Source organism: Rhinopithecus roxellana, chromosome 3 (genome assembly GCF_007565055.1).
Source record: "Rhinopithecus roxellana isolate Shanxi Qingling chromosome 3, ASM756505v1, whole genome shotgun sequence".
In the NCBI taxonomy this organism is placed as follows: domain Eukaryota; kingdom Metazoa; phylum Chordata; class Mammalia; order Primates; family Cercopithecidae; genus Rhinopithecus; species Rhinopithecus roxellana.
The window spans coordinates 84710423-84723840 of NC_044551.1; the positions used below are offsets into that span (position 1 = coordinate 84710423).

At 37.4% G+C, this 13418-nt stretch overlaps 1 protein-coding gene across 1 annotated transcript in view; it reads right to left on the bottom strand.

Moving 5' to 3' along the window:
* Nucleotides 1–13418, bottom strand: part of ZFR (zinc finger RNA binding protein) — a 90960-nt gene that overhangs the window by 41570 nt on the left and 35972 nt on the right. Inside the window, exons 6-10 of the mRNA XM_010378011.2 lie at nt 10828–11075; nt 7960–8151; nt 7157–7448; nt 4011–4207; nt 1542–1661 (exon numbers count right to left, since the gene is read on the bottom strand). Of these exons, the coding sequence (XP_010376313.1) occupies nt 1542–1661; nt 4011–4207; nt 7157–7448; nt 7960–8151; nt 10828–11075 (1049 nt within the window). The remainder of the gene's footprint in view (nt 1–1541; nt 1662–4010; nt 4208–7156; nt 7449–7959; nt 8152–10827; nt 11076–13418) is intronic.

Sequence of the window (13418 nt, forward strand, 5' to 3'; positions counted from 1 at the left end):
GCCTCCCCTGAGAGAATAAGACCAACCCCTCCTCCTCTTCCTCAGCCTACTCAAGTTGAAGATTATGAGGATGAAGACCTTTATATGACGACCCACTTCCAGATAATGAATAGTAAATATATTTTCTCACTGATTTTCTTAACATTTTCTTTTCTCTAGCTTACTTTAAGAACACAGTACATATGAGATACACATGACATACCAAATATGTATTAATATAAAAATAACTTTATCAGTAAGGCTTCAGGTCAACAGTAGGCTTTTAGAAGTTTTTAGGGCGTCAAAAGTTATAAGCAGCCTGGAATCCCAGCACTTTGGGAGGCCAAGGCAGGCAGATCACTTGAGGCCAGGAGTTTGAGACTAGCCTGGCCAACATGGTGAAACCTCCTCTCTAGAAAAATACAAAAGTTAGCCAGGCATGGCGGCATGTGCCTGTAGTCCCAGCTACTTGGGAGGTTGCGCTGGGAGGATCCCTGGAGCCCGGGAGGTTGCAGTAAGTCACATTCATGTCACTGTACTCCAGCTTGGGCAACAGAGCAAGGCCCCATCTCAAAAAAAAAAAAAAAGTTATAGGCAAATTTTTGACTGCATGAGGGGTCCCTGCCCTCCATGTTGTTCAAGGGTCAACTGTAACTGTTTATAAACAGATAACTCTAAATGTCTATGTTGGGGTTAAAAAGTTTCTTTTCATATTTAAGCACTACCCTTTTACAATGTTTTAATTTTCACCTCCTCTGTGCTTAAAACAGAAAACATGGATCTAGTACATTAATCCAGCCTAGTTAAAAACTTCAAATACAGGCCGGGCACGGTGGCTCATGCATGTAATCCCAGCACTTTGGGAGGCCGAGGGTGGATCATGAGGTCAGGAGTTCAAGCTAAACTGGTCAACATGGCGAAACCCCATCTCTACTAAAAATACAAAAATTAGCTGGGCCTGGGGGCACATGCCTGTAATCCCAGCTACTTGGGAGGCTGAAGCAGGAGAACTGCCTGAACAGGGACCCAGGAGGCAGAGGCTGCAGTGAGCCGACATCATGCCACTGCACTCCAGCCTTGGCTACAGAGCGAGACTCCGTCTCAAAATAAAAAAAAAACTTCAAATACAGTATCTGATTTATCTTGACATTTGAAGTATATTCAATGAAGAATTCCTGCGCTAAGGTAAGTGAAGGGATTTTCCAACATATCAACTCGTCTCGAAGTTCATTTTGGTGGGAATTCTACCAAGATGAAGAAGGTAGATAAAGAGTTGAGACTTTTTTCAAACATTTTATGTGAATTATCTTTACATGATTGCTTGGTCCAGGCAATGCTTCAGTTTTGCTACAATTACTAAAACTGATGAGAATGTTATTCTTATTTAAGTATAAAAATAGATAAATAAAAACCAAACATCCATCTGAGTCTGTCAACATGACATGCTAATCTTAGAATGGGACATCATGGACTTGGCAAGTTGTGTTTAGATGCTTTATTTTGCATATAAAATGCTCTTTTTTTCTTTTTTTAAAGAAGGTAATAGCTGAAATTTTACTCACTTTATATTGAAGTCTGTGTCTTCGCCCTTTTAAGTGCATCTCCTTAGCATTGGGATCATTAAAGCTGCACTCACATAATTTACAATGGAAGCGAATTACTTTTCCTTCATCGTTTCGTACCTTGGCATGGAAAAAAAATTCAAGGATCAAAACAGGAACATCATAGTTGAAGACGGTATCATTCATAAACCCCCACATATTATTTCATGAAACTGTACACAGTTAGAAAGAAGTGGCAATGTCTATTACTTTTTTTTTTTCCCCAAGACGGAGTCTTGCTCTGTCACTCATGCTGGAGTGCAGTGGTTTGATCTCAGCTCACTGCAACCTCAGCCTCCTGGGTTCAAGCGATTCTCCCGCCTCAGCCACCAGAATAGCTGGGATTACAGGCATGCACCACCATGCCCAGCTAATTTTTTTTTTTATTTTTAGTAGAGACAGGGTTTCACTATGTTGGCCAGGCTGGTCTCAAACTCCTGACCTCGTGATCCGCTCACCTTGGCCTCCCAAAGTGCTGAGATTACAGGCATGAGCCACTGCACCTGGCCTATTACTTTTTAAAAGGATAGAAACTGTAGAAATGGGAATGAAAAGTTGGAATTTTAGTATGCAAGATGTGATAGCATATGTTGGCTCTTGTAACTATCTTTCAGTTTAATATTTTTGTCTATATGTAAGCATTTACATTTAAATGTAGCTAGATGCCTTAAATTTTCTAATAGTTACTGAATATTTGCTGCTGGCCAAGTATTGTTCTTGAAAATGAAGATAAAGATGATTAATAGCATTATTTTGGTATACAAAGTTTCTCAAAGCCCAGGGTTTTATAATAAGTAACTTTATGGAAAATTAAGATGAATTTTTTTCTAACTGAACAGTTATAGGAGGACAAGTAAACTTGAGTCTTACTATGAAGTCTATTATGAATATTAAGTCCAAATTGTGCAAGCTTTAAGAAATGTTCTGAGTGTAATTCCCTGAAGTTTAGGATTAAACAGTATCATCAAAAATTAGGGTGTTTTGGTTGAGAGCTTTTTTGAGATAACCAAATCTTACTCCTGTTAAAGGATGAAACTTAAAAATCAGAATTATTTCTGAACTACTTATAAATTCCATAACCCAGCTGTCCACCTTGTAAACAAAGAATTCAATATACAATTTTTCTTTTTCTTGTTTTCTTTTCTTTTTTGTGATACAGAGTCTCACTCTGTTGCCCAGGTTGGAGTACAGTTGTGTGATCTCGGCTCACTGCAACCTCCACCTCCCAGGTTCAAGTGATTCTTGTGCCTCAGCCTCCTGAGTAGTTAGGATTCAGACGTGCACAACCACTGGCCTTGAACTCCTGGCCTCAAGTGATCCATCCACCTCGGCCTCCCAAAGTGCTACAATTACAGGTGTGAGCCACAGTGCCTAGCCATCAATATATAATTTTTCTTGATAGGAAAAAGGATGCAAGAACAAATATTTATTTAAAACCTACTAGGCCAGGTGCAGCGGCTCACGCCTGTAATCACAGCACTTTGGGAGGCTGGGGAGGGCGGATCATGAGGTCAGGAGTTCAAGACCAGCCTGGCCAACATAGTGAAACCCCACCTACTAAAAAAAACCACAAAAATCAGCTGGGGGTAGTGGCATGCACCTGTAATCCCAGCTACTTGGGAGGCTGAGGCAGGCGAGTTGCTTGAACCCAGGAGGTAGAGGTGCACTGAGCCATGACTGTCACTGCACTCCAGCCTGAGCGACAAGTCTCAAAACAAACAAACAAAAACAAAACCCCTCCTAGATGCCAGACACCATGCAAGGTACTTTATTTCATCTACCCTTCACAACTTTGTTAAGGAATGTTCCAATTTTATAGATATCGACACTGAAGCTCAAAAAATATATATGCTCTAAAGTCAAAGTAAATAGCAGTCATATGCCACTGTATGTCTTTCTGCTGACAGCAGGTATTTATCCAGTCTGCTCTGATATCCCTTCACTCCTTTATTTTACTGAGTTTACTTTACCTGTAAAACAGCAACAGTCTTCTACTCCACTTGAGAAACCAAATGAATATATTCTGTTAAATCAGCAAACTTAATTTTATCACAAAACTGACTATTCAAAAATAAATGTACTGGTTCTCTTCAACAACATTTTTGCTTCTCCGAACTTTTAAACTTTTATGATAGTTGAAGGATGTATTACAACAATGCTTGCTAGTAAATAGAAAGTTACTTAACTCACCACAGTGACAATATACAGGGAAAATAATACAAAAGTTAGCAAAAAAAATCATTGTGATGTCACGTAGACAGGCTTAAAGGACATGCTTTCTTATAACAAAGATTCCTTTAATATCCTTTCATTAAGTAAGCTAAATCTAAAATACAATTAAGCATATTCACTTTTACATGTAACATACGCTTGTAACGCACTTCTTCCCTTTATCCAATTTCACAGCAATGGTATTCTCAAATCAATTACCTCCTCCACATAATCATGGCCCACTGGCTGCACATCACTCTGTAAGGCAGCAAGAGATGCAGGTGTGACTGGTTCTGACACTGTGTCTTGCTTTACTTCAGGAATCTGCACAGCAGAAGTGACAGGAGTACTTTTAACACATTCAGTTCCTTTTATGTCTTCTGTTTTATTTCCTGTTGACTGCAGCTTATTACCACCTAGAAAAGCATCAAAAAGTTAAAACAAATTTTCATTTCGTATAAACATATATACCTGATAAGACGAAAACTTCAGATAAAGTTCTTTTCTGCTAATAGTCAAAACTCCTATCTGACATACAACAGATGAGAATTTTGAAGAACTACATAAACTACTTGGCTTTTTTTACCCTATTAGTGAAATATGTTTCTGAATTTTTCTCATTTCCATCTTGGAACACCCAACACCTTCCTCATCCCCCCTCAAAATGAATAGCAAGTACCTGAAATGGTAAGGACTAAGCCTAATTCATGTTTGTAGCCCGAGTTCCTTGGCAAGTGACTGAAATGAGTAGTATTTATTCCTTTAAAAAATGCTAACTTCCAGTTGGGTGTGATGACTTATGCCCTATGATCCCAGCACTGTGGGAGGCAGAGGTGGGAGGATCACTTGAGCCCCGGAGTTTGAGCCCAGAAGTTTGAGACCAGCCTGGGCAACGTGGCAAAACCTGGTCACTACAAAAATTAGCTGGATGCGATGGTGCATGCCTGTAGTCCTAGCTACTTGTGGGGCTAAGGTGGGAGGACTGCTTGAGCCTAAGAGGCAGAGGTTGCAGTGAGCTGAGATCGCATCACTGCACTCCAGACCTGGACAGACTCTGTCTCCAAAAAAAGTCGGGGGTAATGTCTAGGTCATGCCCTACAATTGAGAAAAATTAAAAAAAAAAGGTAAGTTCAATGATTAGGTCTCTTTGCAAACTTAGTCCAAATAAAGTTTCCCACTAGGGAAGGAAATAGAACCAATTTAGGTTTTATCATTGTTTATTTCCTCTAACTTATTGTCTACTGAAATGAGACATGAATTTACACTAAGAGTTATTTACAAAAGATTTTCTATTATTGTTCTAAACTGAAAGTAGGAAGAACCTCAGAAACTGATGTAGAAGTGACTATAAATGACAGTTTTCATTTTTATCATCAATTAAATTGAACACTTCAAGTAACTGTCTAACAGAATACCATGTTAATTGTGAATCTCCTACTTTTAAACTTTTCTTTCAAAAATATTCTTAAGTATCTATGACAATCTGGATACTGCACTAAGTTCTGGTAATATAGCAAAGAGAAGACAATGTAGCTGCCTTTCAAGTGGCCAATTTATGGGACGATACAAATAATAATAATACAATATAAGCACTACAATAAGTATGGACTGAATACTGTGGAAATTTAGAAGGAGCCACCACCCTTTAACATGATCCAGTAAGGAAAGGTTTCACAAAGGGTGTGACACTTGAACTGGGATTTGAAAGAAGAATGAATATGAACTGGTCAGAAAGAAAAGAACGATGTTTAAAAAGAAAAAAATAGCATGTACATAAAAGCACAGCAACATGGTGTGAAAAAGGCTATGGTAAACTCAAGGAAGAGCCAGTAATTCAATATGAATTACTACATAGGTAGAAGGGATGAGTTGAGGCTGGAAAGGTAGGCACGGGTCAGGTAATGATGGGCCTCATATGACAAATAAGGACTACAGATTTTATCCTATCACAGGGGAAGGCTGCTGAGCTGAAGAATAACACAATAGATATATATTTTAATAAAATAACAAGAGTGTGGTGAATATGTTGTACTGGGTACAGTAAGAAATAAAGCTCCAAGGAGACTTTTAAGGCCTAAAAAACAAGGTAATGGCAATGAAGAAGACAGGTTTTGTAGAAATACTATAGAGATAGAAACAAGACGACTAAGTAAACAGAAGGAGGAGGCAATAAATACAAAGAAATAATGTTAGTGAATTTTCCACTTGAGAAATCGACAACTTTATGACATTATTTCATGGTACTCTTCTCATGAATTAATGGGTTAGAATGAGACACACTGGGAGCCATTTACACATCCATACAGAAGATGATCAGGGAATATTTAAAATGTGGCTGTCCAACTCAGGTGGGGGTTTTGAATTCACCAGAAAGATTTAAAAGTCACTGCCCACACGGGAATGAATGAGATCACCCATTAAGACTGGCGGACAGTGAGACGAGGGCCAGGGTTATAATCTTAGTAACACTACCATTTAATGAACACAAGGCAGGAGAACCAATAACAAAAACTGAGAAAGGGGTGGGTGGACATATAATTGAGAGACAGAGATGTATCTTAAGCCTAAAGGTACAGCAGTCAACTGTGTCAAGTATTAGGAGAGACAACAGGATGAAACTGAAAACTGGCCACTGGATTGGCAATTAGGTTTTTGGTGACTACTGAAAGCACCTTCAGAAAAAAGTAGAGTAGAAACACTACAGCAGACTGAGGATTGGGCAGGAAGTACAGAAGTAGACAAAAAATCAGGGCCATAGGTTGTGGTACATGTTTATAACCCAAGCACTTTGGAAGTTGAGGCAGGCAGCTCACTTGAGCTCAGGAGAATTCGAGATCAGTCTGGGCTACATAGTGAAACCTCCTCTCTACCAAAAAAAAAAAAAAAAAATGGCTGTGTGTGGTGCTGCACGCCTATAGTCCCAGCTACTCAGGAGACTGAGGTGGGCAGATTGCTTGAGCCCTGGAGATTGCGGCTGCAGTGAGCCAAGATCATGCTACTGCACTCCAGCCTTGGTGACAGAGTGGGGCTCTGTCTCAAAAATTAAACAAACAAACAAACAAACAAAAAAACCAATCAGGTTATTTTAAGATTACAGAAATGGGAAAGGCTCTTTGTTGTGCAGATCTTTTTTTTTTAAATGACTAGATTAAGACACAGATGTATCTGTATGACTGAAGGGAAGAAACCAGAAGACGATAGACTAAATATTAAAAATACACACACACAAGGCAGATATGTGAAGAAACAAGGTCCCAGAGAGAAGGGAGGAGATAGGTCCAAGAACACAGGCAGAAGCGTTAGTGTTGCAATGGAGAAACACCACTTTGACAGAGTCAGCAGGGACAGAGAATATCAGTACTTGCCAACAAAATTTATTTTGGGGGTAGATGTTTTCTTGGCAGCCATATTTGTAGGCACTGCTGATACTTTAGTGTTAGATGTGCTATTAAGAGATGAGTTTCCTGTAGTCGTAAGACCCTTCATTGAAGACGTTGCAATTGATGATGTATTCACAGTACAATTGTTTGCTGCAATGCTTGAAGGAGAGGCAGTCGGCTTTGAAGCAGATACAGCTGTTGAAGCAGCAGCTTGGCTAACAACGTTTGGTTCTGTTGACGGAATGGGTTTACCAAGTTTTGTGTGTAACTTAACCACCTATAAAACAAAAGCACACTTATTTGTCAGGAAACTCAAACAGTAGATTTTGAAAAGTCTGCCTGGAACATTATAAAATGAAAATCTAAACCATGCTTTTCTTTGTTGTATTTTTTCTGCTATATGTTTTTGTATATACACACAAATACAAAACTCATTACTTTCAAGCTAATCTCTGTGAAGTAAATATGGATACATATTCCATCTACTATTAGGTGAGGAAACAGAGGCAGAGAAAGATGAACAGACTTGGCTACATTAAAAATAATCACATGACAATTCCCAGTTAGTGAAATAAATGGTTTAGTTCAATTTAAAGAAAGGTCTCCAGTCTTTCCCTCTTTCAGCAATGATTATTTGATGTCACCTTTAGGTATTATTAGCACATAAGCAAGGCTTATAATGCACTTAAAAGTTTTCAAAATTTGAAGTTACCTTTACCTAACTCCCTTTGAAAAAGTAGAAGATAACAGAATCAAGACATAAGGGTGTGTGGGAAAAAAACACCTACTTTCTGATGCTTAGCACCACGAATGTGGGCAGCATATGCATCTGCTCCTGTACAAGACACATCGCAGAGCTCACAACGTAGCTGATTTTGAGTCCCACGAGTAGAATTGTTGCTGCTGCTGGTATTTTGTGAGGCTTTCAATGCAGCTTCTTTTTTTTTATGTTTCTGTCCTTCTAAATGTTCTTTATAAGTCTGTTTCAAATAAAAAGCAAACATTTTGCTTCACTAATTTTCTTTATACATAATTTAAGATTATTCAATACTCGTTTAAAAATGAGACCAAAACAAATTTAAGTTGAAAAAGGGCATGTGGCATTCCTTATATATGTGACATATTTATGGTTCTCTGTATCTTGTTTATCAAGAATATTATCTAACACTGAGTTACAAAGTACCTTCATACATAGCCATAATATAAGGCAATGGTTTTCAGTTTTAAAAATTTATCCTTTGTTGCTTATATAAATGTTGGACAGAGAATGGTAATAGACAGTCATCATTCCATAAGGAAATTATATTTAGTTACAGGGTTAAGATGAGGCAGGGGAGATGTGCCTGTATCATTAGAAGAAAGGAAAAGTTACTGTATGGTAACAAGATTCTGTACAAACAGCTATGTTTATAAAACTGACTTTTCTAATTCAGAATACATTTTGACATAGAATCTGTATTAGAATCCATGACCCCTAAAAGAAAGCTTATTTAAAATACATAAGGCCCAATATTGTACACACTTGCAAGCAAAAATAGTATTATAGTAATATTAGCCAATAAAATAGTGAAATTATATATTAAAAATCATTGTGAATGCAGATGATTGAGGAAAGCAGTTAATTAAAACGAGAGGAAATTAGTAAAAACAACTGGACAGTTCGTGAGTAGGACCAAATGGTTCCTCTCTCATACTTTTATTTATTTATTTATTTATTTTTTGAGATGTGTCTCACTCTGTTACACAGGCTTGAGTGCAGAGGCACAATGTTGGGTCACTGCAATCTCTGCCTCCCAGGCTCATGTGATCCTCCCACCTTAGCACTCCCGAGTAGCTGGGACCACAGGTGCCTGCCACCATGCCTAGCTCATTTTTCACATTTTTGGTAAAGACGGGATTTTGCCATGTTGCCCAGGCTGGTCCCAAACTCTCTTTTTAAAAACTGCCTCTTAAAAGACAGTTGTAAACTGACAAATAATTAGCATAAAATTGTATGTTCATCATACAATTTCAGAGCTGGATGGGACTTTCCTTTCATTATCTGCAGTGGCCTGAAATAGCTCCACCAAGCAGTCTAAGCCTCAATTATTTAGGCAAGTCCTTGTTACAGAAAAGCAAGGAAATAAAAGCCCAAAGAAGAACAGGTCTCTAAATTGCCCAAGGTTATATCCTTAGTGGCAGAGCCAGGACTGCAATCTTGGCCCCTAAAAGCTGAATCAACTTACTCTTTTCCTTCTTACATATACATCTAGAACTCTAATTCAATCTCAATGATATTTTTTGCTGAGGTTCATTAACCACCCCCTTCAGGCACTGACGACTTGCAGAAATACCTGTGGCCTGTTCTTTTTGTACCCATCCAGCACAGCAAAAACAGCCAGCCTCATATACACTCATTCCACCTGCTGCTGTTAACCTATCACCCAAGTGTCATGTTGTATACTTTCATATAAGCCAGGTAATCAATACATTTCTTATGTCCAATCTGGCACTCATGACACTAACCCCTCTGAACAGTCAACACAGAGTAGGAAATGCTCCTTAAATACTAAGACCGCCCACCACTCTTGTTCCCTTTCGTGTTTACAGGTCCCTGCAAACATTTCCCACCTGTGCCACACCTGCCTCCCATCACCTCCTGCCAACCATGCAATTCACAACAAAACTATTTCCTGCCATACTCAAAACAGGGGAAAAGAGGGTTTTATATATCTAGCCACATATATTAAAATGTTCTGTAATTTGGTATAGCTCAGGGAATGTTAGTAACTGAAAATACTCCCCAAAATTCAGAAGTAGGGAAAATTAATCCAGTAAAGTTAAAAACATGTGACATAGGTAGGGCAAATGAGAGATGGATATAACTTGGGAGAAACTAGTAGAGAGTCAAAATTAGTTGTTTCCAAATAACATGCCTTTTATCTGCCAAGCTGTGTACCAAATTTTAATATAAAAATAACTCTTAAGCATAATAATAAGGCTGGGAGTTGAATCCATTAATCTTAATAAATAGAATCATGTCATAATCATCCATTTTAACGTTTAGCAACCAGAAACAATATAATACCGAAAAAGGAATAAGGGTTTTACATTTACATGCCTCATTAGTTGGTATTTTTTAAAAACACACTTCCTTACACCTTCCTTGTTCCTGAAGTTCCTACTCTCCTTATGAAAGAGACTACAGAAAAAAGTAACATGCCATAAAGTATGTATCAAAGTCAGTCTCATTAGAAATGCAATACTGAAAATTACAGATTATCAGTAACCCGTTATATTAAGTTGAAGAATTTTGAATAAAAGCTCTGGCAAGTAAGTTATAGATGCTAAAAATGAAATGAAATAAAAATTCAATCTTACCCAAGTCGCAATTAATCTGACTACAAAACTTTTAAACTAAATTTAAATTTTAAAGAGCAAAGTCTCCTTCCGGAAAAAAAGCTCAATTTGCCTATTTATCATTTACATTCACAATCATCTTTACATTTTTTTTTTCCCTGAAAATTCTCATGCCACAATACAAGTAACTTTTAAAAGATGCATTGGCTAAAAGCTAACAGGAAAAAATGTAAACCTCTTTGTAGGCTCAGGAGTTAAAATACCAACTACACTTAATAACCACTGAAGACTCAAGGTAAAACATACAACATAAGTACCTGTGGTCCAGCACAGCTGATCTTACAAACATCACAATAGTGAATCTGTGGTGGTTTGGGAGGCTGTTTTGGTTTCAGTTGTTTATTTTGGAATGGTGCTTTTTTAGTAAAGGTGGTCCCTGTCCAGGCAGCTGTTGCAGCAGCAGCAGCAGCTGCTGCTGCTGCCTGCTTCTGTTGCTGCTGCTGCTGTTGATAGTAGGAGGATGCAGCTGAATACACTGCTGCTTCATAACCTGAATAAGATGTACCTTACAAATGAAATCAAACAAAAATTATGTTACATACTTACAGGAGGACAAGTTAAATGTACAAATTTAAATTAATCCTGCCAATAAAGATAGATTTACATGTGCATATTAACAAACGTTTATCTCACAGAACCAGAAAAAAGCTTATTTTCCTTCTAAGAAAGTCATCAACTAGTATTTACTCAACACATGCCAGGTGTTACAGAGGTATAAAGACAGTGTCAAATTTGGTCCCTGCCTTGAAGAAGCTTATAGATTTAACTGGAGAGATGTGATAGTGTGTTTGACAAACTTATCTGTTTACAGAATCTGGTAGTATGTCCCTGAATAAAATCCTGTGAACAAAATTTAGGAAGTGTTGGATTTGAGGAAGAATCTGAAGTAGGATACTAGATAGGAAAAACAAAAACTCATCAAAGTAAGATTCAACATGCTTGGTAGCTAAGAGGACAAAAGAGACAAAAGAAGAGGAAAACATACAAATATGACACTAAAATCTGGAGCCCCAGTGATCAACTGATGGGTTGTGCAACTGCTAGAACCAAGAAGCTGTCAGACGCTAGTCTGGGGAGGCAAGGTAAATAAAGTTTAGCAGAAGTTTGTGATGTGGAACTGAAGTTCAGATGAAAATATAGAACAACTGTTAAAAGATTTAGGAATTAGGGACCAACACATTGGTTCTCACCTTCCAAAAGATGAAAAAGCACTGTGTTTTCTGGTTAAATGTATGAATTCTACCCATTTCCATTGTTCAGAGACTCCACTGAATAAGCACATTATGCAAGCTATTTATGTAATACATACATGTTGTTTATGTTCAGTGATTTACAGATTTTTAAATCTGTGAACGTTTTAAATTTGAAAGCTGTGGATTTTACATTATAAGCCTATCTGAAAACTGGTAAACTGACCATTTCTAAACTAAGATCTCTGGAAATTTGGTAGACTGCCTATTCATCATATTTCAGTTAAGTTTCCTCATTCCTTTAAGTGGTAATGGATGGGCAAAGAGTGATGTAAAGCTTGAGAGAGATCCCTAGTTGACAGAATAGCACAGAAGAACTGCTTACAGAGAACTAAACTTTTTGGTCTCTCAAATGCAGACTGCAATACTGAAAGACTTAGGACTCCCCAACTCCAATATGTCTATACACATAGGGAAGGAAAAATAAATTGGAATGGTAAGAGCTAAAATGCATGGAAAACCAGAATTGCAGTATATAAAGTTTTAAGATAGAAAGTGTGATAATAGACAAGAAAACATCTGAAATGAAAACAGAAACAGGTAGCTATATATCAGTGATAAAGCATATACACGATCAGATAAAACTGAGAAAACAATTGACATAATTGCTCAAAAGAAAATTTCTATAAACCAATAAACTCTACTGGGCAGTCCTACAAATGTCCTCTGTTACGAATGTGATAAAAGAACATAAGCTCACAGCCAAATGTTTTCAAGCTTACAGGCAAAAACATGTATAGTTGAAATTTTACTATAGAGAAATACCATAAAATTGTTCAATTACAAATAATAAAGATGTTTTTAGATTTATTACCAAGTAGGATCATGATTTTTACATAAAATCTTTATAACAGACATTTTCCAATGACTTCAGTTCTTCTACATAGAAACTATACAAATGCCACAAAAATGTAACTTTATGAATTATGTATTAAGAAAACATGAAGCAGAATAAGGACAATAGAGGCCAACAGTGCTGAAAGAATAGGTCTTCTGGTTTTTTTTTTTTTTTTTAATCAAGAGTTCACAATATAGGAAGCAGTGTGCCAGACACAATGTAGTTTTTAGAACAGATCTATAAGGCAAGTATCACTATCCTTAAATATGAGAAAAGTCAGGTCTAGAAATTGGAGGATCCTTTAAACACTGAGCTAACTTAACCATAAAAATCACCAAGTTAAGCTTAATATTCATAAAATAATCTCTACTTGCACATAAGTAGTTTAAAACTAATAAAAGTAAAGTTTAATTTTAACTTACTACTTAGTTATAAAAATAAATCAAAGCATGCACTGAAAGGTGGGCTAAAGATTCTGGAACTCTGTTAAAGGGCATCTTAAATTCTCCTATAACTATTGGCAAACAAATGTACGTTTCCTGTAAAAAGCATTGTAGGAAAACAAATATAAGGCTGTGTCTTGCCTGGGCAACATGGCAAAACCCCGTCTCCACAAAAAAATACAAAAATTAGCCAGGCGTGGTTGTGCGTCTGTAGTCTCAGCTACTCAGGTGGCTGAGGTAGGAGGTTGAGGCTGCGGTAAACCATGATAGTGCCACTGCACTCCAGCCTAGGTGAGAGAATGAGACCCTGTCTCAAA